Here is a 26,445-nt window from a genome sequence, read left to right as displayed (position 1 = left end):
TGCTAAATGAATGAATGACAAATGAACATGGAAAGAAATAGCAAGTTAAATGCAGTGGGCCTGAGTTCGAAGGTTCTGCCCCGGGACCAGCACCAGCTGGGGACTCTGAATATCAGGAACCAACAGCCTGGTCCTTTGCCTATCTGTGCAGTAGACAGAATAATGGCCCTGGCATTACATCCTCATGCTAATCCCCAGAACCTGTGAATATGTTACCTTACATAGTAACAGGGACTTTGCAGGTATAATTAAGGATTCTGAGATGGGAAGATTATCAAATTATCAGGTAGGCTTTAAGAACCCAATGAATCACAAGGGTTCTTAAAGAGGGAGGAAGGAGGCCGGGCGCAGTGGCTCACGCCTGTAATTCCAGCACTTTGGGAGGTCGAGGCAGGCGGATCACAAGGTCAAGAGATCGAGACCATCCTGGCCAACATGGTGAAACCCCGTCTCTACTAAAAATACAAAAATTAGCTGGATGTGGTAGCGCATGCCTGTAGTTCCAGCTACTTGGGAGGCTGAGGCAGGAGAATTGTTTGAACCCGGGAAATGGAGGTTGCAGTGAGCTGAGATCGTGCCACTGTACTCCAGCCTGGCAACAAAGCAAGACTCTGTCTCAAAAAAAAAAAAAAAAAAAAAAAAAGAGGGAGGAAGGAGGTACGGGGTGAGCAAGAGATTTGAAGATGCTGGGGAAGATGGGGGAAGGGGCCACAGGCCAAGGAGTGCTGGCAGCCAGGAGAGGATGGTAAAGGCAGAGGCGTTGATCTCTCCAGGGCCGCCAGAGGCGGGCAGGCCTGTCAGCACCTGGATCTTAGCCCAGTGAAACCCTTCAGACTTTTGATCTCCAGACTGGAGAGTAGGAGATCTGTGTTGTTTTCAACCACTAGATGTGTGTAGTTTGCAACTGCAGCAACAGGACACTAATACACCACCCAGACCTCTGCAATCAGCACAGGTCTTCCCACCTCGGGTGTGCTCTGCCCTCCCCTCTCACCCTGTTCCTGCCTGGCGACTTCTTCAAGCTCCACTGGAAAGAAACCATAGGAAGTTTTGTTTGTTTGGTTCTTGCTTTTTGTTCTGAGACAAGGTCTCACTCTGTCGCCCAGGCTAAAGTGCTGTTGGGCAATCACAGCTCACTGCAGCCTCAACCTCCTGGGCTCAAGCCATCCTCCCACCTCAGCCTCTCGAGTAGCTGGGACCACAGGTCTGTGCCACCACACCTGTTTTTTATTTTTAGTAGAGGCAAGGTCTCCCTGTGTTGCTCAGGCTGGTCTCGAACCCCTGGGCTCAAGCAATCCTCTCACCTCAGCCTCCCAAAGTGCTGGGACTACAGGGCTGAGCCACCACGCCCGGCCCAGATAAAGGTTTACTGTCCCGTCAGCTGCAACATCACACTTCTGGACAGGCCCCACAGTGAGCACCACAGCCTGCCACAAGTGTGGAAAAAGACCCTATCTGGGGGTGGGGGGGGATCCTAGAGCAGGAGCCGATGGTGGGGAAAGCAGGTAGGGGGTAGACCCAGGCCTGAGTCCCGGCACCACTCTGAACCTGCCTTCTCAGCAGCCTAGTGGGATGGTGGGTCCCTGCCTGCCAGCACTTCATTCTGCAACCAAGATCCTCCTTAGAACTGGGTCCTTTCCCAACAGCCCTGGGAGGAGGTTTATCCTGGTGCCCAAGAGCATGGACAGCTCTGTGGCTCTGAAGGGGGATGGAACTTATTGAAGGCCTCACAGCAGGAAGGTGGTGAGGCAAAGCTGATCTCCTGACTTCTAGTACAGACCCCAGGCTGTCCCTAGTGAACCCTAGAGCTACTGGAGGGTTGGGTCCTGGAAGTCCCTCCAGGGGCTCAGGCACTGTGGTTGGGGGCCCAAACCCCTGCATCTCATGGGCTGAGGTTCACTCACTGCACAGAGCCCAGCAGCCTGACAGTTTTCCTCTGTGTCTGTCTCTCCCAACCCCCAGAATGCCCCAGAGACCCTGGGAGCTGAGAATTAGAGGGAGGACATCATGGGGGGAATCAACTCCCATGGGGAGACATCAGCTCCAATAGGCTCCTGCTTCCCAGGGGACCCAGGGCCCCCATTTCAGGGCTTGCCAGCAAGGCGCCAGGCTGCCTGGGCACATTTCCCAGTAAGTACGCCAGGGCTTCAAGCCTTTCTGGGAAACGTTGGCTCCCCCTTCCCCCACCCTGCTACCGCCATCCCTGCCAACTCTGCTTAGTGGGAACTCTGTGGGACCAATGTACGGTCTGGGAGTCAGGACACTGGGAGCCAAATCCCATACTCAAGCTTTAGGGCCTTGGGCAGACCCTGCCCACTCTGAGCCTGCTTCTTTATTGGACTATTGGAGCCATGGCAATGCCCACCTAGCTGGAGGATCAGATGGGAGGGATGGGGCTACCTTGGGGGGTGGGGGGAGGCATGAGCTCCCTGTCCCAGGAGACATGCACGCTGGAGCTAAATGGGTGTCATGGTGGCTGCAGAGGAGACACCAGTGGGATATGGCTCTGTCACCTGCCTCACTGGGACCCTGTGGCGGCTCCACTCTCCTAGCCTTTCAGCCAAGCCAATGTGGGTCTGCAGGGGGTGGCCAGTGTAGCGCAAAGCTCAGTCCACCCTGGGGACTTTTCAAACTCCACCTCCCCACCCTAAGTGACCCCTCACACACTGCCCAGCCATGTGAGAAGTTGTAGCTCTGTGTTCACCTTGAACATTGGGGTCCAGGCCCTTGAGGAGCCCCTGGGGCTGCAGCAGAAACCCACCACCCCACCATCTCTGCCTGCGCCCAAGCCACCATCATCTCTTGTCCAGATTATTCCAGCAGCCTTCTCACTGGCCTCACAGCCTCCACCTGGCCCCTTGCAATCTATCCCCATGGAGCAGCCAGAGCAGACCTGTGAATGCTTAAGTCAGACCAGGCCACTATTCCACTCAGAACCTTCCAACAGCACCTGCCCCATCTCACTTTGAGTATGTGCTGAAGTCCTCCTATTGGCCTACACGATCTTCCTCACCCTAACCCACCTCTGATCTTCTACTTCTCTGCTCCATCCATACAGTCCTCTTGACTGTTTCTCAACCACCTCAGTGCCTTTGCGCCTGCTGTTCCTCTCTGCCCAGAATGCTGTTTCCCTCAGCCACCTGACCTGCTCCCTCACTTCCTCCAGGCTTCTGCTCAAATGTCACCTCCTCAGACAGGCATTCCTGATCTCTTGATCTAAAGTACCCCCACCCTGTCATTCTCTACTCCCTTATCCTGCTTTATTTTTTTCTCAGACCCTACCACTCCCTGACACAGAATATCTCCATTTACAGACAGGCCTCCTCCCTAGTCTGGAAGCTCCACAAGGACAGGCTTTTGTTTTGTTTGCTGCTGTATTCCCAGGCCTAGAAGGCCTGACATGTCTTATTGCTCAGACAGTATTTGTTTAATGGATGAATGCATTACCCTATCAAAGGCCACCTGAGTCTCTGAAACAAACTTTTACTGCACACAACCTGCCATATTCCTTTCCATCTCCTAGCCTCTGCTCATGCTGTGCCCTCTTCATAGAGCCTCTCCCTCTTGCTCAGTGTTCAAGCTCAAGCTCAGGCAGAGCCTCTTCTAGGAAGTCCCTCGGCCAGTTTCCAGGCTAGTCCCTCAACATCCTAAGCCCCTTCGAGTTGGCTTCTAGATCCTACACTCTGTGTGTCTCGGCTCCCAGGAAGCCTGGGGGTGCCTCCACCCTGCTTTGGGGCAGCAATGTGTAGCCTGAAAGATCACAGATGGGAGGGAGGGAGGGAAGCAGGAGGGGTAAGTCCCTACACGGGGAGAGGGGGCTGGGGACAGGATTAGCAGCAGCCTCTCCACCTCCCAAACCCAGCTGGTCCCAGAAACGTGGGGCTGGAAAATGTCAGACTCAACTCTAGTCCATCCCCCAACCCTTCCTCGCTGGGGAGGACTCATTCCTGGACAGTGTTCCCCGCAAGAGCCCGGGCCCTTAGGAAGGAGTTGGGAGGAGATGTGAGGAATAAGCAGAGGAAAGGGGCTGCCCTTCTGCCTGTCCTCCCTCATCTCACCCCCTCCTGCTGGGTGACAAGACATTTAATTATAGATATTTGGTACCGCTCAGAATTCCAAGTGTCCTAATCACCTCCTCCTTTCCCCCCCAGAACCAGTTTCCATGGAAAAATCACACAAAGAGCCAAGGAGGGGAAGGAGAGAACCTCCACCCCCGCAGGTTCCCCGCCAAAAGGGGAGAAAGAAGGGTGACTAGAAGAGCTGTTGCCAGACCTTCATCAGCAAGGCAGGGAGCTGGCTGGGTAGGGAGGGGGTCTGAGTGGAGAGGAACAAGGCCAGGGTCCTCTTCCCATCCCAACCCCAGGCCCTGGTGAATTAAATAACCACTATGAAAGTGTTCAGGCTGTTGGGGATGTGGAGGTGACACTCCCAACTGTCTGCTGACTTGTCCCCGCTACTCAGATGGCAGGCCAATCTCCTTGGGACCCCTCACCTCTAAGACACTGATATGCTAGGATTCAGGGTGAATCCAACAGTCTTCGACTCTAAGTCTGCACTGTAAGATATCCACAGCTTTCACAGTTGAAGAATGAAACAGATAGTGTCTGGCATATAGTAAGCACTTGATAAATGTTCATCATTGTTACTGCTATTTCAGTATGTTAAAATTTCGTGAGTTCATCTGCCTATGATGCTGAGAGACAAGTCACTCCCTGCTGTGGGCTACAGTTGTGGCATGTGTCAAACGGGTATCAGGGACCTGAGGGCAGAAGGTGGGACTGCAAGACTGCACTTTGAGGCTGGGGCGGGGGAAGCTCTCCCTCACAGGAAGAGTTGTTGACCAACCAGGCTACGGTGGGCCTCAGTGGAGGTAACAAGAGTGTGGGAGGGGCGGGGCAGGGAGGCCAGACAGCTCTGCCTCCTCACCTCCCAGCACATAGACAGGCATTCCTGGAATAAATGACCCATGAGCTACCCTTACTCCCTGTTCTCCTGGGTTCATGCAGCTATTGCAGACAGCTGCCTTTCTCTCCCCTCCAGCCACACTGCTGGCTCCTCCCATTTCACTTGACACCCCCTGCAGGCTGACTCCCTCCTTCTGAGCCTCACAGACCAGGCAGTCTAACCTCCCACTGTACAGATGGGAAAACTGAGAGACAAAGATGACTCTGTCCAGGTCTGAGTGAGTCAAAGGCTGAGCCAGGCCTGGCCCCAGGCCTCCCACTTCCCGGCAATGGGGGCAACACCACACAGAGCATGAATATGGACCTGAGGGTGAAGGACTCCCCACAGCCTGGGGGGCGGGGGGCATCCCCTTAGTCCCCAGGGACTGCCAGAAGCAAAGAATGACAGCTCCTCTCGTCTCTGCTTATTCTGGAGTCCATACCACGCCATCTCCACCCACGGCCCAGGGAGCATGACTGGAGCCTCAGGCTTGAAACAAGGGAACATTGTCTCCTCAACAGAGGCCACCAGGAGGGGGTGGACAGCTGCTCCCCATCTTCTGGGAGCCAGAAGGAAGGGGACAGCAGGAGGGGTTCAAGCTAGCAGATGGGAGAACTTCCAGGCTTTATGAGGGGGTGGGAAATTGGAGGATGATGGATGTTCTCGGAGGCTACTGCAGTCCACCAGGTTATACTGAGGCCCCCGAGGACCCAGCCCTGTGTTCACAAGCCAAGCCTGGTGGCTGAGAAGCAGCTGGGCAGTACAGCCTCCATTTTTCTTCTTTCCTGCTACCAGAGAGGAAATGATCACACCACCCATTCACCACAAGAGACAGCCTGCCAGGCAGAGGCCATTAACCCCGTTTTACGGAAGGGGAAAGTGAGGCACAGAGCAGGGATATGATGGATCCTAGGCCACACAGGGATCAGAAGAGCAAGGCTCACACCCTGCTCTTCTAATGACAGACTCACCAGTTCCCTCCCACTAAGGGGACATCAAGCTGGGCCTGGAAAAGTGAGAGGCCTGGAGTGGGCAAAAGCTTGGAGATCAGAGAAGGCCTCTGTTCGTGGCAGGGAGAAGCCCATGTTACGGCAGATCTGTCCCGCCTCAGAGCTCCAGAAAGGGGTGGGGGGTAGAGGAGAATGTGAAGGGAGGTGGGGCAGGAGAAGTTCTGTAAACTCCCACCTCCTCTCTGGGTCTCAAAGCCTTCTCTTAGAAGCACCCCCAACCCACCTTCAGTCTCCCTGAGTCCCTTGGTTTACTCCTGTCCTCTCCCCCATTTGAGCCTTCAAGGCTCCCAGAAAAGATATATGGGAAAGGAGGCTGGGGAGGAGACCTCTGACAAGAGCTGGCCCTGCTGTCTTCCTCCCCTCCCCCACCTTCAGAACTGGCACTGGAGTTCAGGGGCACCGGAGCTGCCCTCGCTGGGACTCAGAAGGAAGGACAGGTTCAAAACGCCCCGCTCCCCACTCCCTGCCTGCTCTCTCTGCAGCCTCCATGAGAAACCCCAGAGCCAGGACCAGGGGGAACTGGAGACAAGGAGAGAGAAACAAAGAGAAAAGGAGTTCAGAGGGGCCATGAGAGTGCTGGGAAAGGGAGTGACTGAATCAGTCCAGGGTTTATAATTTCCAGGCTTCTCACACAGTCAGGGAGCGCAGTGGGAGCGCAGGCCACAGTTGAAGTAACCACTGGCCATCGCTGAGCTCAGCTCAGAATCCACAGCCTGGAATCTAGCTCCCAACCCAGATGCCAGGGCATATGCCATCTGGATCCCATCTGAATCCACAGCCTAAACTCCAGGGATAGCTGAAGCCAGAAGGTAGAAGGAGGGGTCTCAGGGAGAGTGAGCCCCCAGGGCTGGGGGTCTGGCAGAAAGGGGGTGCATCTCAGAGTCACCAAGAAGGGGGTAGAGTGGGGAAAAGATGCAAGCAGACAGGATGGGGGAATAAGAACCGACCCCCGGACCCATAGAGGCAGCCCTGAATATGGGGCCCAGAACCACTCCTGACCTCTCTAAAGGGCCCTGGCTGCCCAGCCTCTGCAGCCCCCTCCCTGCCTCTATCCTCCCCTAGAAGCCCCCATCTAGAAGCTTTTTTCATCTGAGGAGGCTCTGGCAGAACTCAGGCCCCAAGAGTCCCCAGCTCAAAACCGCAGGCTCCCCCAAATCTGCACAGTACCAGCTGGATGGAAACATAGGCACTAGTTTGTCCACCTATCTCCCCTGATTGGGGAGGTTAAGTCACAGAGAAAGGCCAATGTCACACAGCAAGAACAGAACTGCAGTTAGAACCCTGAGCCCCCTCTGCTCCTCCATAAAGTAAAGCCTTGTACCTCCCCAATTCTCCCAGGCCCAGGAACACATCTATATTCTGACCTGTCATAGGAAAGCCACACGAAGAAGGGCAAACCCATGTCAACTGTGGCCCCTGAGCCAAACATCCTATCAAGGGTCTGGCCAACAGAGTAGCAAGCCTCAGAGAAAGGACTGAGCCTGCGCTGGGTGCCATCACACTCATCCCTCCAACAAAGAACCACACAGGGATTTCCAAAACCAGTCCCTGAGAAACATCCAAAGGACAAGATAAGAATCCTTTGTAATTACCACCCAGAACACCTGGAGCAGACAAGAACCTTTGCCATTAGCAGAAAACTGAAGCTTCTACAGGGCCTGAGTAGACAGGAGCCCTGTGTCATTAACAACTCTTAAAACTGCACAGGCACTTCCAGGACCAGAAAAGCACCCTTGGCACCTGGGCACCTGACCAGTGAATACAATGCAAAAGGCTCCAACCGAAGTCGGTGCTCATGGCCCTTCTTTGGCCCCAATCTGAAGGCCCCTACAAAGGACTCACCACCTGTGGCTTGCTGCAGCACTTGCTGGCAGGGGTAGGCTCATCTGCAGGCCGAGCTGCCTCAGGGGGCTTGGCCTCAGCAGAGGGCGGTGCAGCCAGAGGCAAGCAGGGCATGTCCACTGGCACTGGGGCAGAGACCTCACCGGAGTGCAGGTTCAGCATGTACTGCTTGGTGACGTCCTCGAGCGATGGTGCCTGCAACGTGGGATGGGCTCGGGTAGGGAAGCCTATGGGTTCTGGCACAGCCACAGGGGGACCAACAGAAGTTGGTGGCCCAGGCACCACAATAGGCATAAAGGTGGTGGGCACACTGGCATGGCGAACGTGTCTGGAGGAGGTCCAGGCCCGAGACAGGCTGCCAGTCTGGTCCTGACTGCCCTCGTCTCTCCGAAGCTCCTGGTGACTACTCCGAGCTGGGCGCTTCTTGGAGCCTCGGCGGATTAGCCTCGGGGACAGAATGTCAGCCAGCTTGGGGTCAAGGTGAAAGTTTCGGTGGGCAGTGGCAGGGGGAGGCAGAGCCTCAGGTAGGGCCCTTTCAGACTGTGCCCGGCTCCTGGTACCAGGTTCTTCTGGCTCTGCCCGCTGCTCTACAAGGATGGGCTCGCTGCTGGATGGAGGCAGCACGGGCTCAACTTCTCGGATGGGCTCCCCTCCAGGGCCCTCGAATCCAGGCCCAGCCAGCTCCCCACGGCGGCTGGGGTCACTCAGGGATTTCTTCTTGGGGGCTTTGCCAGCAATCCTGTCGTCCACCACACGCCCCAGGGTGCCAGGCCCCTGAACTATGCTCTGAATAACCTCCTGATATCCCTTGCTCTCTTCACTGCCCACAGACCAGTCACTGTGACCACTGGTCAAGCCCTCATCCATGGCTGAGGTGGCAGGGAGCCCTGTCTTGGGGCTCAGTGAGCCCAGGAGGTTGCTGTCCACAGAGAACCCAGTGGGCTCTTCAGAGGTGGCAGCCCGGTGGCGCTGAGGAATTGGGTCACTCAGGGACCTGTAGGCCTCCCCTGCCTCTCCATTGCTCAATTCGCTCCCACCAGAACCTGAAGGTGGGACTTTGCGTCGTCGGCGGAGGGCACCTGGTGTGGGAGGGGTCTCAGGGGACACCAGGGCCCACCCGCCCAGACTGTCCTCAGTCCCAGGGCCATGGTGGTTCGTCTGGGCGGAGGATGAGGAAAGAGGTCGCCACATCCCTGTGGTACCCAGGCCGCAAAATGCTGCAACAGGAGGCTCAGGGTCTGCCCCAATGCCTTCATCTGTCAGACTGGACTCAGGGCCTGAGAGCTCCTCCTGGGACCGCTGCCCTCGGGTCACATCCCCTGCCCAGTCAGGGCTTCCAGGGGGGGCATCGCTTCCATCATCTTGCTGGGCACCCATGCGCTGGATCTTCTCAAAAACCTGGCGGGCCTCCTGCACATATTGGTCCTGGACGATGAGGGGCAGCGGATCCTCCTCGGCACCAGGGCCTGTCAGCAGGAGCTCGGAGGAGCTGGACTTCAGAGCACTGGTGCGGGGCAGGCGGCGGGCCATGGGCTTCTCAGAGCAGGTGAATGACTTTGCTCTCCGCAGAGTGGCTGTCAAATCCTTGAGTGTGGGGCGCATGCCAGGTGATGCTGGGGCTGGGATGGGTATGGGTTCAAGTTGCCCCACAGGGCCACCTGCGGATGGTGAGTCTCTGCCATCTAGGGGGTTGCTTCCACGGTCCCCGGGGCTCCCACCAGGTTTTCGGACCCTCAGCTCTGAAAGGTCTGAGTGCAAGAAACTGAGAAGCGTCAGGGTCTCTGAGGCGATATCTGGATTCGACAGGGACTTCCGCTGTCGACTCTTTTCAGGCTCAAATCCTCCATCCCTCAATGCCCTAGAGGTGCCTCCAGGTCCTTTGGCACGGGTTCGAGCCTGGGACCGCAGGAGCCCTTCCCCAGCTCCAAAGCTAGGGGAGCGGTACACGCCCCAGCCCCCAGAACCCCTACTAGACCATAGGTCGTCGTCCTTGAGGGTCTCCGTGCTGGAATAACGGCTGCTACCGCGGGAGCCTGCGGGGCTGGCCAGGTACGAGGGAAAGCTCACCTTGGCCACACGGAAAGCTCCTCCCACAGAGTCAGACATAGGCCGAAGTCCCTCCTGGGGACCTGGGACGCAGGGCGGAGAGCCACTACCCCACTCCCGGAGTCCTTCTTCTCTAGGGGCTCTTGGAGATGTTGGGGGCTCAGGGCTCCCAGAAACCCCTGCTGAGTCCATGCTGCTTAGATTTAACCCATCACTGTCAGGCCTGCAGTCCTGATCCAATAGGGAGCTTCCAGGCCTGAGTCCGGGCCTCCCTCCCCAGCGGTGGCCGCCCTCACCGTCTCGGTCGTCGTCACTGCCCGAAGAGTGGCCGCCGTGGTAGGCCGGACTCTGGGCTCCAGGCAGCTGCGGCGGGCCCTCCTCTTCCTCCTCGCTGGAGCTGGCAGCGCGACTGCGGCTGACAGGATAGGAGGAGGCGATGGAGGAGGAGGAGGAGCAGGAGGCCCGGGCCCCGGCCTGCGGTTGGGAGAAGATATGCCAAGAATGTAAACCATCCGCTGGACGCTGCGCCCGCTCCTGTTGCTGCTGCGGCCGGCGCAGCCTCCCTTCGGTCCCCGGCCCGGTCAGGGGCCGCGCCGAACGCAGACCCGCCAGGGGGAAGCATGTCCGAGGGGGTGGCGTCGGTGGCTGCCGCGACTCCCGAGCCGGAGGCTCCCACGCGGCACCGTCGGGGCTGGGCGTTCCTGGGGATTCAGAGTCGGCGCTGGGCCTCCTGGAGCCAGGACCGCCGAAGAGCTTGCGCATCTCGGTGACGCTGGGCCAGGCTCCTCGCGCTGGGCCCTCGGCCGCTTCTTCCGCGGCCGCGGGGAAGACGCCTCCGTCTCGGGCCCCAACGGAGCCGTCGTCCAGACGCGGCGCGTCGAAGCGCCGGGAGAGCTGGCGCACCGACGGCGAGAGGCTGCGGAGCGGGCGCGGCTGCGTGGGGGCGGCCAGGGGCCCAGACGCCAGCTTGGACACGCGCCGAGAGGGCTGGCCCCGGGCAGCCGTGGTCGGCCGGCACGAGGCGCGGCGCCTCAAGCCGGGGGTGTCCGTGTCCTCCTCCCTCGGCCCGGGGCCGCCGCTCCAGCGCTCCAGCAGCTTGAATGAGACGCTGCGGTAAAGCTGGGGCCGGGATGCCCCGTCCGCCATAGTGGCGTAACTCACTCCGGGGGGGCTGGCCTCGGGGAGCCGCGGCCAACCCCCCCTGCGCCCCCACCCCCTAGGAGCGCAGCGGCCCACGCCGAAAGCAGCGCACGGGAGTGTGGGAGGAGGACGCAGAGACCGGAGCAGAGGTTTCTCTGCCGCGGCTCAAGTTTCTGTGGCCACCGGCCTCAACGTCTCCATCCCGGGCGGCCCCTCCCGCCTCAGCGCCGACCCCCAGGCCCAGCCCCCGCCGCGGCTGGAGCGACCAGGGGCACCGCGGCACCGCCTGGGCGGGATCCCAGCGCTTGGTTCCTCGACTCTGCGTCCGCCTGCCCAACGGCTTGCCTGCCTCCCCTCGCTCTCCCGCTCCGGCTCCCGCTCCCTCCCCCTTGGCTGCTCGCTCCTGGCACCCTTTTGTTGCAAATAAACTTTGCGGCAGAGGCAAGGGGGCGGGGGGCGGGGCCTCGCGCCCAAAAGAGGGGGTGGGCTCCGGGCGTGCGCGAGCCTGGGAACCGGGTGGTGGGAGGGAATCAGGGAGGAGCCGAAGAAGAAAAAGCCTGCTGGAGGACTTGCAGACTGAGGCGACCCTCTGGCCCTCCAAAGACGTCCCTCGGGAGCCCAGCAGGCCGAGCTGCCCCCAGGGAGTCGCTGAGACACACGCAACCGCTGAGCGTGCTCAGCTCCGCAGACTCGCAGCCAGGGCGCCGCGTCCACCGCGGGCCACCAGCCTCCGCGCGGAAACACCTCCTGCCCAGGGGCTCCAACATGGCAACCTCGGACTCACAAACTCTCGTACACACTGACACTCAGGTGCACGCAGACGCACACTCTCTGGGCCGGGAAAGGGGTGGGACTCGGCGCCAGGGAGAGCCCGGGGAGCCGCGGGCTAACTAAAGGGTCCGTCGCTCCCTGCCGCGCCCTACTCCCCGCCCAGGCCACGCCCCCTCCCCTTCCCTCCTCCTCCCCGCCCGCCCTCTGCGCGAATTCAGCTGTAGCCACGCCCTTGTCCCCCCCATCTCGCTCCCAAGCGCCCCGCCCATCCCACCTCCCAGCCGCCTGTCCGGCTCCGACCGGCCCCCAACCCGCCCAGAGTTGCTCCAGAAGTCCCACCCTTCACGACCGCGCCCCCACCCCTACTTTTCCAGCTGCCACGCCTTCCACCTGCCCCTGCAGTCTGGCGGCTCTTCTCCTGGACTCTCCGCCTGGATCCCCGAGCCTCTTTCCTTCTTGCTCTGGAGTACGCGGCTCTTGCGCCCCCTCGCGGCGTGATTTTCCCAACGCACGGAGTCCTGGACGGATAAAGCAGCACCCATCCCCAAAAAACGGAGAGTTGTGAAAACTTCCTTTCAGTCGTTACCTAATCCCCTTAGTCTTTTTCAGACCTTCGCAAAGCGCACTGCCCCTTCTTAGGCCTTATACACAAAAGGAGCTTCGACGGGAACGCCCTCGACTTCCCACTGCCAAACCTATACTCCTACCCGCAGCTGCTTCACCTTCTTGGCAGGGAAAGTGTAGGTTGTTTCTCTGGCTTCACGCTGATCCCTCGCTTGAGCTCCCCTCCCGCCCCTGCCTCCGTCTGAGTCTTACATTGTTCTCGGTATTGGGGCATCATCCCCTTCCGCATTCCCACCTGCCTCTAGATCCCATTCATCCTCCCGGCCCAACTAACGAATGAACGAACGAATGAAAATGTATGGAGTACCTATAATGTATGGGCAATATTATTTAACTTATTTTTTTAAATCCACAAACCACCCTTGGGGACAAATATTATTACCCCTTCTCTGTGGACCGTGAAGGAGAAGTAACTTTGACCACTATGCAAGTCAGGAAATAGCAGCTCCTGCTAAAATTCAGATTTCAGGGGCTTCAAACACCATGCTCCTCCAGCCAGCTCTGAGATGCACCCCCAAATCCTGATGAAGAAGGAGGTTCTCGTTCCTTTGAGCCCCCAGTCTCCTCCTCCTCCTCCTTGGGCCTGAGCTCACTCTCCTCAGGAACAGAGGATAACCTGGTCTGACCCATGCCCCTCCAGCGCTGCCCAGCCTTCTTCAGGCCTGGTCAAACTGCCCTGGCCCCTCCAACCCCCAGTAGCAAGGCCTCGGGGACACATAGTTAGGTCAGCAGTCTGTGCGTTACCCAGCCAACCCCACTGCCACCAGTTCCAGCCAAGGAGATGTAGCTGGGCCAGACTAGGCTAGGAGACGGGGTTCAGAGGAGAGGGGCAGGCAGGAGGATAGGAAAGGATGGTAGACACCCAGGGATTGCCTGACTACCGAATGAGAGAGGGAGGACTCAGCCGGGACTCCAGAACCTGCTTGCTACTCATATACCCCACAGGATGAGGAGGTCACTCTACACTCTCTGGGCAGCCTCTTGGGTTGTGGAATATCTCTGTAGCAAGAAAGCGCTTCCTCTCTGTGTTGAGACCAGCATCCAGGGAGTCCCTCACCTCAACCTCATCTCAGCTCTGCCTCGAGGGGGCCAAGGAGTAAATCTCTCCCTTTTCTCTAGGAAATTGATAAAAGAGAGCCCTGCTGGCCTGTGCCTCTCTGTTCTGCCTTACTCTGTGACCTTGGGTAAATCCCTGCACTTGCTGGTGTCTGAAAAGTGAGGAGTGGGGTGTCTGAAAAGTGAGGAGTGGTTCAGGTTCCCCAAGAGTGCCCTCTCTGGCTCTGGCATTTGATGTCAGACTCTCACCTCCTTTAGTATTTTCTTTCTGCTCTTTGGGGCAAGTTTTGGTGTGTGCTGTGGGGTGAGTTGTGGAGGGGTGAGTTGGGGAGGGGTGAGTTGTGGAGGGGTGAGTTGTGGAGAGGTGGGTTGTGGAGGGGTGGGGGACAGGACTCTCATCCCAGGAGTCACTCTCTCCCCCCATAATGATGACTCTTACTATCTGAAATTTGTACTTTTCCACCTCCCTGTCAGTTCTGGGACAGAAACCCTTATCCCATATCACAGATGGGCAAGTGGATAGAGAGGAGTGGAGGTTCAGGTCATGGGTTCCCAGAGTCCTGTGGCTTGGCCTTGAGGTGAGCTGGCTGGGGCCTTTGGCTCAGGAATCCCCTTGGTGGGGAGGGGGGTGTTTAAGGATCTAGACTGGGTCTCTGTCCAAAGGGAAGCTCACCCAATCTGAGAGTGGCTTGATTGCTTCCAGTGCTTCATGAACCCTCCCACCCCCAGCTCCTTATGATCCAGTATAAGACAAAGTTATCTTCCATGAACAGAAGAGATCTGGAATTTTAATGGTGCTTGGTAATTATGTACAGCAATTTTTAGCCCCAAGAAGACTTATTTGATAGGGGGCTGGGAGCACTGGGCACCAGAGTGGAGAGAAACCCTACGCTGGGGTTTTGAAGCCAGGCTCACCTTCCGCAGCTCACCCCCTTTTCTCTGGGCCCCAGGCTCCTCACCTATGAAAGGGTAATGAAAACAATAGCCCATCTACCCAGTGAGTCATGGTGATCTAGTGAGGTGAGGACCGTGGAATCCCTTGGGGAAATCAAGATGGGAAGGTTTTGAAGGTCACAGGTCATGGCCAGTGATGGGCTTTGGTGGGCTTCGGGTACAGATAAGTCCCCAGCTCATGATATTTCAACTTAATGATTTTTTGACTTTATGATGATGCAAAAGCTATGTACATCCAGTAGAAACCATACTTTGAGCACACATATAATCATTCTGTTTTTCACTTTCAGTATTCAATAAATTACATGAGATATTCAGCATTTTATTATAAAATAGGCTTTGTGTTAGATGATTTTTGTCCAACTGTAGGCTATGGAAGTGTTCTGGGCCTGTTTAAGGTGGGTTAGGCTAAGCTCTGATGTTTGGTAGGCTAGGTGTATTAAATGTCTTTTTGACTTATAATATTTTCAGTGGGTTTATTGGGATGTAACCTCATCGTAAGTCGAGGAGCAACTGTACTTAAGAGGGAGAGAAATGATGAGTGCGGGGACAGGAAGCAATGAGCTCCATGAAGGAGCTGTCTTAGGGGGAAATCTGACTCTTCTGACTCCATTGCAAAGCCAAATAGAAACTATCTGAGATTGCCCCCTTTCCTATATAATTAGACCTTAAGCACACAGGATTAAATTATTTATAATATTTTGATAATGATACATTCTCATCAGTTATTTAATTGACTTTCGCCAAAAAACAAAACAATACAACTAGGACCTTTAAAATAATTCACATCTCATTATACAGTTCTTCTGCCCCCATCCTCCTGCTGTCCCACCACACAGAAAATCAGAAAATCATCATCTCAAATCCTGTGTTCAGCATTCTCTTGCTTTCCTTCAAACATATTCCTTCAAACTATATATTCCTTCAAACTATATCTTTTCATTTTAGTTGTTCTTAACTTTATAAAAAAAAGGCATCCTGCTGGACGTGGTGGCTCACGCCTGTAATCCCAACACTTTGGGAGGCTGAGGCGGGTGGATTGCTTGAGGCCAGGAGTTCAAGACCAGCCTGGCCAACATGGTGAAACCCAGCCTCTATTAAAAATACAAAAATTAGCCAGGCGTGGTGGTGCATGCCTATAATCCCAGCTTCTTGGGAGGCTGAGGCAGGAGAATCATTTGAACCCAGGAGATGGAGGTTGCAGTGAGCCAAGATCACACCACTGCACTCCAGCCTGGGCAACAGAGCAAGACTGTCTCAAAAAAAAAAAAAAAAAAAAAAAGGAGGGGGGTTTCTTGCTTTACAAAATTTGTTGGGACTTCTTTTTTCTTTTTTTTTTTTTTTTTTTTTTTTGAGACGGAGTCTCGCTCTGTCGCCCAGGCTGGAGTGCAGTGGCGCGATCTCGGCTCACTGCAAGCTCCGCCTCCCGGGTTCACGCCATTCTCCTGTCTCAGCCTCCCGAGTAGCTGGGACTACAGGCGCCCGCTACCACGCCCGGCTAATTTTTTTGTATTTTTAGTAGAGACGGGGTTTCACCGTGTTAGCCAGGATGGTCTCGATCTCCTGACCTCGTGATCCGCCCGCCTCGGCCTCCCAAAGTGCTGGGATTACAGGCGTGAGCCACCGCGCCCGGCCGGGACTTCTTTTTTCTTAATATTAAGAAAAGATTTACCCATATTGTTGCATGCCTCTATACTCCATTCTGGCCATGTGGACTATTTCAGTGTGTGACTATATCACAGTGTGTTGATCCAGTGTCTTGCTGATGCACATTTGGGTGTTTCCAGGTGTTTGCTGAGCATTGTGCATGACTCCAGGTACACATGGACAGAAGTGCTTGGGCATAGGGCAGGCAATTGATCAACATTGGGAAGCATTGTCAAGCTGGGATCTAATTTCTCGTCTATGTTTTTTAATCATCTGTGTTTCTTTTTTTTTTTTTTTTTTTTTTTTGAGACAGAGTTTCTCTCTTATTGCCCAGGCTGGAGTGCAATGGTGTGATCTTGGCTCATCGCAATCTCTGCCTCCCAGGTTCAAGCAATTCTCCTGCCTCAGTCTCCCAAGTAGCTGGGATTACAGGTGCATGCCACCACGCCCAGCTAATTTTTATATTTTAGTAGACACAAGGTTTCACCATGTTGGTCAGGCTGGTCGCAAACTCCTGACCTTGTGATCTGCCCATCTCAGCCTCCCAAAATGCTAGGATTACAGGCATGAGCCACCACGCCTGGCCTTGTGTTTCCTTTCATATGAAGTGCTTATTTGTGCCTCTTGCTCATTTTTCTATTGGGTTATAGTATGTTTAGTACTTTATGAAATTTCTGCTCTAACTTTTCTATTCCTCGGTATCCCTGGTGGCTTAGGAAGGTCTAGTATTTTACAGGTAAGGAAACAGAGGCTCAGAGGAGTGAAGGTGCTTGGTCAAAGTCACAGACTCTGTCGCAGCCCTTCTGCACTGAGCTAATGACTTCTGAGGCCTTCTGAGGCTCTAGGCCTCACTTAGATACATTTTCTGCCCCTCAACTAGGTCAGGGCCCCTCTGGTATTTAGCATTTCTTGGCCATGGACCATTCCAGGAGCTCATCATCTCCCTAGTGATACCTTCCTTGCCTGGGTCCTCTTTATGATCTGAGCTCTCTTCCCCAGCTGTAATGATCCAGGTCTGTATATGTTTCATTATTATCTGTCTCCTCCATCAGACTAGGGGCTCCCTGAGGGCCCAGCATGATGCTTGGCATATAGGAGGTGCCCAATAAGTATTGTTTACTGGATGAACTGTTTCCTTGTCTGCATCCCAAACCCCTTGGATTCTTTCCCAAGACTAGGGCCTGGACCTGAGCTCGTCTCAGAAACACAGAGTCAATATTCATTGAACAAATGAATGAGGGAGGAAGAGGCCAGCTTTGTCCATTGCTAGGACAGATCAAATGCTCCTGGGCTTTTCCTGTTTGGAATGGAAATTTCCCCAAGACAGTCACTGATTCCCGACTTTCTAGCTTCCCAATCCTTGCTCCTACCTCCCCACCCCCACCCCACCCGGGTTCTCTGCCCTCGACTGCCACCAGCCAACTCTCAGCAACAACTTTGTCCTGGAAACTCCATCCCTGGGCCTGGCCTTTCTTGGAATCTTCCTCCCTCTTCTCTTCTCCGCCTACTACCCCTACTTCCTTCCCTGAAATCTCTCACTCACTCACCCAACTCCACTCTCCCCTCATACCACCATCATTCAGAGACCCCTGGGCTCCTGCCCTCCACGTCTGTGGCTCCTTCTCCTCAGCTCCCTAATCTTGGAGTTCCCAGAACGCCTCCCCTCTTCCCACTCTTTCTTTCATGAAGCCCACCCACCCACTTGAGCTCAAGCCACTTTGGGGCTGACCATTCCCCACGCTCTGCATCTTTTCTAAGCAGCCCTCCTGGTGTCCCTAGACCTTGTTGACTCCTAGCTCCCACTCCAGCCTAGACCCTGGCCCCATCTCTGTCCAGGTCACTGCCTCGCCTGCACCTAAGGTCCACCATCCCAGGATGGAACCCAAGTAAAGGTATTAGTTTTGGCTGTGGGTAACAAAAGCCCCCCCAAAACTAGTGGCTTTAAAAAGATAGACATTTATAATAATGTTATGGGAATAATAATGAAGCTGAGGCACAGAGAGATGAAATAACTTGCCCAGGCCGGATGCGGTAGCTCATGCCTGTAATCCCAGCACTTTGGGAGGCTGAGGCGGGAAGATCACCTGAGGTCAGGAGTTCGAGACCATCCTGACCAACATGGTGAAACCCCATCTCTACTAAAATATAAAAATTAGCTGGCCGTGGTGGCATGTGCCTGTAATCCCAGCTACTCAGGAGGCTGAGGCAGGAGACTAGCTGGAACTCAGGAAGTGGAGTTTTGCAGTGAGCCACGATCACGCTATTGCACTCCAGCCTAGAAAACAAGAGCAAAACTCCGTCTCAAAAATAAAAAAAAAATAAAAAATAGGCCAGGCACGGTGGCTCATGCCTGTAATCCCAGCACTTTGGGAGGCTGAGGCTGGCAGATCATGAGATTAGAAGATAGAGACCATCCTGGCCAACATGGTGAAACCCTGTCTCTACTAAAATACAAAAAATTAGTCAGGTGTGGTGGCACGCACCTGTAGTCCCAATTGCTCGGGAAGCTGAGGCAGGGGAATCGCTTGAACCCAGGAGGTGGAGGTTGCAGTGAGCTGAGATGGCACAACTGCATTCCAGCCTGGCGACAGAGCAAGACTCCGTCTCAAAAAAGAAATTTAAAAACTAAAAATAAAAAATAAATAAATAACTTGCATAGCATAACACAGCTAGTAAATGGTAGAGCCAGGACATATGCCCGGATGGTCTGGCTCTGGAGTCTGCACCTTCCATGCTATTTGGCCTCACAAAGGGAAGCTTGGAATGGAATTTACCTGTGGGTCACAATTTCCACTCCTGGAAGAGTAAGCAAAGGGTCACAGCTCTTGGAGGTCAGCTGGGACAGTCATCTGGGACTCTCTACAGGGGCTCAGGTGGGCTATGAGCAGAGGCCCTGTCCCCTGCCCTTGCTCTCACTCTCCCCTAGCCCCCATCCCAGGCAATTGAGAAGATTGGTCTCAGACTCGAAGCTAGATGCAAGGTGGGTCCTATGTGCCCCGCTTGGCACGGCGGGGCACCGTACAGGGAATAAAAACCAGCCTCTGTCTTCTAACATAAATCGGTCTTGCTGTGGTCACAAGTCAGAGTTCCTTCTGTCCAAATGGTCTGCCTCTCCAGCAAGGACACTTTGAATGGCCTCCCAGGGTGGGTTGGGCCTGGGTTTCCAACTTCCTCAGCCAGCTGCAAGCACACCTGTGACATTCCCATGGTGTTTAACTCCTCCATTGCCCCTCTCTGAATGACCCTATTGCCCAGCAGCTTGGGGACTAGGTGGGGCTAAAAGAAAAATATTGCATAAGTTACACAGTCCTTCCCCTCCCTGCTCTGCCTTCCAAAAAGACAGGTTCTGTATGGTGTACCAGCAGCCAAGGGCAGGCTAGATTGTTCTACATAAGAAAAGCAGATCTGGGAGGAGGGCACAAGGACTGGAGGAGAAGTGAGGGGGAGAAGAAATGAAAAAAAAAGTGGCAGAGAGAATGAGGAGCTGCAAAGGAGTGGCTGAGGGGTGGTTCTGGGAGGGGAAGAGGATTTGGTGGAGGGTGTGGGGTCTTTTTTTTCTTTTCTTTTCTTTCTTTCTTTCTTTTTTTTTTTTTTTTTTTTTTTTGAGTTGGAGTCTCACTCCGTCCCCAGGCTGGAGCACAGTGGTGCAATCTTGGCTCACTGCAATCTCCGCCTCCTGGGTTCTAGCAATTCTCCTGCCTCAGCCTCATGAGTAGCTGGGACTACAGGCGCCCGCCACCATGCCCAGCTAATTTTTGTATTTTTAGTAGAGACGGGGTTTCACCATGTTGGCCAGGATGGTCTCAATCTCCTGACCTCATGATTCACCTGCCTCAGCCTCCCAAAGTGTTAGGATTACAGGCATGAGCCACCACACCTGGCTGGGTGTGGGGTCTTGTGTGCTACCATTCCCCTTTGCTGCTTCCTCCAGGGACCTTCGGTAAAGATGCCTTTCCAAGGCTTTGAAAGGCTCAGATCTGTGTTTGACATGCCTCCTTATGAGATGGCCTCAAGGCAGCTCTCTGGGTACCCACGTCAGAACGATGGGCCTGAGAGGGCAGGAGTGGAACACGGCGGGAACAGTCTGTCATGAGACTGGTCAGTAGGCTTCCAGCCGTGGGACCTCCATGTAGCAGCTTCCTGGTGGCCCTGAGGCTCTCAAGCTGCTGGCTCCTCCATTTAGAATGAAGCAATGTTGAACAGTTGTTTCCCCTCACTTAGGGGCCTGGTGGAGGTACCCCAGGTACAGAGGATACCCTAAGGTTGAAAGAGCCACACTTGAAGAGGTAGATGAAGGAGAGGTGGATCAGGGGCTCATCCTAGCATTGAATGCTCTGGCCCTACCCAGCTCTTTTCCTGGCCACCCCCTTCCACACACCCAGGCCCCACCCCACCCCGCCTACCCCCCATTTAATCGAAACTCATTGTTGCTTTACAGCCAATTTTTTTTTTTTTTTTTTTTTTTGAGACAGAGTCTTGCTTTGTCACCCAGGCTGGAGTGCAGTGGTGCAATCTTAGTTGACCACAACCTCCACCTCCCAGGTTCAAGTGATTCCCATGCCTCAGCCTCTGGAGTAGCTGGGACTATAGGCACCTGCCACTATACCCAGCTAATTTTTGTATTTTTTAGTAGAGATGAGGTTTTGCCATGTTGGCCAGGCTGGTCTCAAACTCCTGACCGCAAGTGATCTGCCTGCCTCGGCCTCCCAAAGTGGTGGGATTACAGGTGTGAGCTACCATGCCCAGCCCCTCAGATCATTTCTAACTCTGGGTTTTGCAAACATCACGCCCATGCCTTCTACAGGGAGTAGCTCCAGAGCTGCTTCACTCTGCTTTTTGAATTCCTCCTGGCTCAAGCTGATCCCTTCTTCTTTTCTTTTCTTTTTTCTTAGTTATTATTTAATTTTGTTTTGTTTTGTTTTGTTTTCGGTTTTTTTTGAGACGGGTTCTCACTCCATCACCCAGACTGGAATGCAGTGATGTGATCTCGGCTCACTGCAACCTCCGCCTGCCAGGTTCAAGCAATTCGCTTGCCTTAGCCTCCCGAGTAGCTGGGATTACAGGCACCAGCCACCATGCCCAGCTAATTTTTGTATTTTCGGTAGAGACAGGGTTTCACTGTGTTGGCCAGGCTGGTCTCAAACTCCTGACCTCAAGTGATCCACCTGCTTCAGCCTCCCAAAGTGCTGGGATTACAGATGTGAGCCACTGCTCCCGATTTATTTTAATTTTTTTAGAGACAGTGTCTCCCTCTGTCGCTCAGGCTGGAATGCACTGGCGTGATCCTAGCTCACTGTAATCTTGAACTCAGCACCTCAGCTTCCTGAGTAGTTAGTACTACAGTCAGACACCACCACACCAGGCTATTTTTTATATTTTTTTGTAGAAACAGGGTCTTACTGTGTTGCCCAGGCTGGTCTAAAACTCTTGGGCTCAAGCATTCCTCCTTCCTTGGCCTCCCAAATTGCTGAGATTACAGGCATGAGCCACTGCACTTCGCCCCCTGCCTCTTCTAAGAAGCTTCCGCCGCTTAATCCCTCCATTGGCTTCCCACTGCCTGGAGCATCTGGCTAACTCTTGCCCTTGTCTGGAGGGTGGCTGAAGCACAGCTCCCATTTTCTCAGCTTTCACACACGCAAGGCCATGTGTCCTCTGCTCTGGCCCTCTGCCTGTCTGCCCAGGGCAGAGCCCAGCACGAGGCTGGCCCAGCTGGATATGCATGGAGCATACCTGGGTTGCATTAAAGTGCTCCCCACTTCTGCTTGCCAAGTTCCCACTCAGCCCTCAACATCTGGCTCAGATGCTCCCTCCTCAGAGAGCTCTTTCCTGACTCCTTGGACTGGGTCATGGGCACTGTCTGTGTACCCCCTCCCCCTAGCCATGCTTCCCTCTGTCACAACCCTGATGTTGCTGTGCCAGTCTGTACTTCCAGCAGTTGGGAGCCTGTATGGACCAGGGCTAGGACTGGTTCTTCTAGGGCCCCAGAACCAACCCAGGCCTGAGCACAAGGTGTCAGTAAAGGCTTTCTAAATAAATGGAATATCACTCCTCTCCAGAGAGCTCATAATCATCCCTCAAAACCCAGCTCAAATGCCCCTTCCCAGAAGCTCTCACTTCCCCCTCTCATCTTCCCTCACCCGCTTCATTGGTGACTCAAAGCATGGAGCATACCCCTTGATGACAGTACACGTCACACTGTATTTTTGTGAGCACCTTAATGTGGTTTCCCCAGCTCTCCATGGCTGACTGGGACCTCTCAAGAGCCAGGCCCAGGTCTGTCCATCTCCATGCCCACAGGGTCTGGGCCAGAGAAGGGGCTGAAGAAATAGTTTTTGGTGAGCTTCTGGGTCCTGTGAGGGATCTTAACTCCATGCCCAGCTGAGCTGAGCTCTAATTCTCCACATGGTTTGGGGTTGGTGGGGCTCCTGGTGCCCCGGACACAATGGCAAATATGAAGGCTGCCCAGGCCCTGGAGGACTCAGCGACCCTGCCTCTGCCATTTGGCTGTGAGTTTCTGTAGGAGCTCATGTGGTCGCCGGCGGAACTTCTTCTGGGTGAAGTAGAAGAGGATGGGGTCCAGCACGCTGTTGGCACTGGCAAACGGCCGCGTGCCTTTGTAGGCCGCTGCAAAGGCCTCCAATACAGTGCAGGGGACGCCCGGCGTCGAGCGCACTGCCAGGTAGGCTGTCTTGGTGATGTGAAAAGGTAGGAAGCTGATGGCAAAGGCAGCAGCCACCACCACGGCCATGCGGGCCGCCTTGCCACGCCGCTCCTGGGCCACAGGCTCTGCCGGGCCATCCTGGCGGCACAGGCGGCGGGCCAGGAGACAGTAGCAGGCCAGCAGGGCAGCAAAGGGCAGCAGGAAGCCGATGACAGTGAGAGCCATGCCGTAGGGCATATAGTGGGTGGCCAGGGCAGGCGGGCTGAGGTCATAGCAGACAGTGCGGTTACGCTGGATGCCTGTGGCAGCAAAGATGGCTGTGGGCAGGCACTGGGTTGTCACGGCCAGCCACACGGCTACACACACTAGCCAGGCAGCCCGGCGGCCCCCACGTTTGTGCCAGGGGGCCAGTGGGTGGCAGATGCCCAGGTAGCGCTGGAAGCTGATGCAGGTGAGGAAGAGGATGCTGCCGTGCAGGTTGGCATAGAAAAGGAAGCGGACCAGGCGGCAGGCGAAGTCGCCAAAGGGCCAGTGATCACCTTGGGCATAGTTGTAGATGAGCAGGGGCAGGGAGCAGGCATATAGCAGGTCAGCCAGAGCAAGGTTTAGGGTGTACACGGCCGTGCGGGTCAGGGCCCGGCGGGACGTGCAGATCTGGGTAATGACACAGATGTTCAGCGGCAGGCCAGCCGCCAGCACCGCCGAATACACAGGTGGCAGCAGCAGTTGCTTGAAGTTCTCGCTGTAGACACAGGTGGTGGGTGGCAAGCCCAGAGCCTGGCCTGTGCCATTGTCCCATTCCATGGCTGCCCAGGTGGGTTTCCTATGTTCAGGGAGGCTGGGAAAGCAATACACAGCCTGTCAGTGACATGCTCACTCACCACCCAGCAGGCCCTGCCCCTCCTCGGGCCTTGATCTCCCTGTCTGAACAGTGAGAGCACTAACTTTGTCAACTCGGCTACTCTAACCACCCCGTGAAGCCCCACAGAGCCCTCACTTTGAGAAAACTTGGGATACAATAAAGCTAACTCTTGGGAGCAATCTGATTCATTTTGTTTATATATTATATATATATATATATTTTTTTCCTTCAGCCTTCCTAGTGAACTTCTATTCATCCTTCAAAACCCTGATCATATGTTTCTTTCTCTGTTAGTGGAGATTGATGGACTTGGGTTTGAATCCCAACTCTGTTATGTATTTGCTATATGACCTTGAGGTGGTGATTTCATTTCACCCGAGAAAAGGGGGAATGCGGCACCTGCCTCTCAGGGATGTCACGAGGTTAGAAGCACTAAATCATGCTGTGCAGGGCTGCCAGGGGCTCACTGGGGTGTGGAGACTCTGGTCATGGTGGATCTGCATGTCTCTCACAGACTGAGACCTGCCTGAGAAGAGGGGCCAGGTCTGGTGTCTCTCTGCATCTTCGCCCAGGGTCTGGGGCGGAAAAGGGCCCTGATAACTCTTAGTTAACCAATACGAAGGGTCCACACACCAGGGGCTCACTGAGGACCGCACCCATCTCCTCAGCCTGAACTCCGCCTTCCAAAGCCATGGTTCTTCTGGCAGAGGTCTTGTTATCTGTAAAATAGGGGAAGGAGGTGATACCCAGTTCCCCAAGGCTTCTTTCCACTTGAGGCTACAAAGGCAGGTTTGGCCGAGCCTCTGACAACACAGCGCCTCCTAGTGCCCAGAGTGAAAACAGCGTCCCTGAAGGCGGATGGGTGAGGGACCGAGTCATCCGTTTGTTTCCAGAGATGGAAATCCAGGCACAGCGAGGGGCAGGGACTGCTCCTTCTTTCTTCGTGACTCAGAGCAGAGTCAGAACCAGAACCCAACTGCCCAATCCAGAAGAGACAGCTTAGTGTAGCCCACAGACATGGGATGTAGAGGTTACATGACCAACTTCAGAGCTAGGCAGGCCTGGGTTTAAATGTTGCTCCCCCACTTCCATGCTGTGTGAAGCAGGTTATGTCACAGTGTCCTCATCAGTGAAATATGCGGTGATGACATTCAGTAGTGTTCAATAAATGCCATGCCATTGCATTCTACATCTTGTCCCTCCTCTCATTCTTTCGGGCTGGGTTTTGGGAGAGCCAGCAGCACAAATACCCTAAGGGGTTCCCTGATGGGGTAAGTCTGACTCCTAGACACTCACCTCGAAACTGACATTGCCATATTACTGGTGTCTAGAGAAAATTTGCAACTTAAATCCAATGGGCCTTTGAGATAGTGAATCTAATCCTCCTCTCCTGCCATTTTACAGATGGAAAAACTGAAGCCCAGAAAAAATATGAAGTCCTGCAAATGCACTCAGTGGGTGGTAAAGGGTTCAGGCAAAGTATATGGACTCTGATCCAGATGCTCAGGTTCAAGTCCCAGCTATGCCATGGATGAGCTCTGTGGTCTTGGGCATACTAGTTAACCTCTGTTCTCCAGATTCCCCATCTGTAAAATGAGATGAGATAGTACCTGCCTTATAAGATTGTTGTGAAGATCAGTGCCTGGCATGGGGCCAAGTGTTTGCTGTTCTTACTGTACCTACTAAGTAAGGTTATGGGATTTTTAAAAGTTATATTAGAGAAAAATACATTTGTCCCAACTTGCAATTTCATTTTGCTGGAGCTATTTTATCCTATTTTTGGGCAAAATGATAATGTTGGATTCTATAGTCTGCAGCCCACATCCCATGTCACTCTCAGTTATCAAAGATTCTTTGTGGGACTTTAGCCCATATGCTAGGGGTGCTGGGTGCCCAGCTAGGACAAGGTAGGCACAATGGGGAGGCCAGAGGAAGAAACATAGCAGCCCACCATAGCATAGCCAGGAAGCCAGGATTAGCACAGGCAGAGAATGTCCACTCATCTCTTCATTCATTGGTTCAGGCCATTCTCATTCACATGTACATTCTCTTGTTTTCACATGACAGGGATTCACGGAGTCCTCCCTGCCAGCTAGATACATGAGGGCATAGTGTATAGGTGGACATGGAGATATGGGGATACAGATACAGATATGCTAGTCTGATGGAGGAGACCAGTGTGAGCCACCTGATGGAAGAGACTTTTCAGAGCAGAATGAAAGACAGAGCAAGGCCTGGGTGGTTGAGGAGGATTTCCATGAGTGGAAAAGGGTGTAAGGACACTCCGGGTGAGGAGGAAGGTTGAAGAACACAGCACCCCTCTATCATGTTCCCCTCCTCACCATAACCCTCTGTCCTTGCAGACTGATCTCCTCTCATACAGGGTCTGACAAAGAAATCTGAGGAGAAAGAAAACTGCTGGTTCGGTGGGGCTGGCTTTCAAGAGGCAGCCTCTGCCCCTCCCTGACCCCTCTCCTCACACAGGGTCTGAGGAGACCAGTCTGCAAGGGAAGAGGGTTGTGGTGCGGAGGAGAACATGCTAGAGGGGTGCTGCGTCCCTCAACCTTCCTTTGGGAGGCCTGCACCCTCAGATCCCACCCCCAGGGACAGCCCTCTGTCTCAGATGACTGGGGACTGCAGTGTGCCGCTCCCACACCCTGGTGAGACTGATCCTCCTGGGACCCCCTCCCCTCCCTCTTGGAAGGAGGCAGGGGGCTGCAGGAGGGGATCCGGTGCACAGCTCTCTGGGAAAACCTTCAGGGCTGTGTCAGGAAAGACAGGCCTGGCCATTGCCTGGGCTCTCTTGTCTACTTTCTGAGGACCTAGGAGAGCTGAGCTGTTCTTCCAGTTCCTGGCAGGGGCCGGCCTCAAGGAGGGTGCTCTTGGCT

At 54.7% G+C, this 26,445-nt stretch overlaps 2 protein-coding genes across 6 annotated transcripts in view; both read right to left on the bottom strand.

The window, feature by feature from the left end:
* Nucleotides 1-14,715, bottom strand: part of ARHGEF17 (Rho guanine nucleotide exchange factor 17) — a 63,262-nt gene extending 48,547 nt beyond the window's left edge. The window contains exon 1 of the mRNA XM_003815655.6: nucleotides 7,797-14,715. Coding sequence (XP_003815703.3) covers nucleotides 7,797-10,988 — 3,192 coding nt within the window. The 5' untranslated portion in view covers nucleotides 10,989-14,715. The remainder of the gene's footprint in view (nucleotides 1-7,796) is intronic.
* A 7,497-nt stretch (nucleotides 14,716-22,212) lies between these two features.
* Nucleotides 22,213-26,445, bottom strand: part of P2RY6 (pyrimidinergic receptor P2Y6) — a 33,374-nt gene continuing 29,141 nt past the window's right edge. For 3 of the 5 annotated variants that reach the window (XM_034933340.3, XM_003815657.5, XM_034933339.3), the window contains exons 2-3: nucleotides 24,191-24,276; nucleotides 22,213-23,533 (exon numbers count right to left, since the gene is read on the bottom strand). In XM_034933340.3, coding sequence (XP_034789231.1) covers nucleotides 22,513-23,499 — 987 coding nt within the window. In that variant the 5' untranslated portion in view covers nucleotides 23,500-23,533; nucleotides 24,191-24,276 and the 3' untranslated portion in view covers nucleotides 22,213-22,512. The remainder of the gene's footprint in view (nucleotides 23,534-24,190; nucleotides 24,277-26,445) is intronic. The other 2 variants (XM_003815658.7, XM_008968615.5) reach the window with 1 other exon arrangement.

The sequence above is a fragment of the Pan paniscus genome, chromosome 9, assembly GCF_029289425.2.
Source record: "Pan paniscus chromosome 9, NHGRI_mPanPan1-v2.0_pri, whole genome shotgun sequence".
Lineage (NCBI taxonomy): Eukaryota > Metazoa > Chordata > Mammalia > Primates > Hominidae > Pan > Pan paniscus.
Note: the sequence above shows the minus strand (reverse complement) of the source record. Positions and strands in the feature narration are given on the sequence as shown.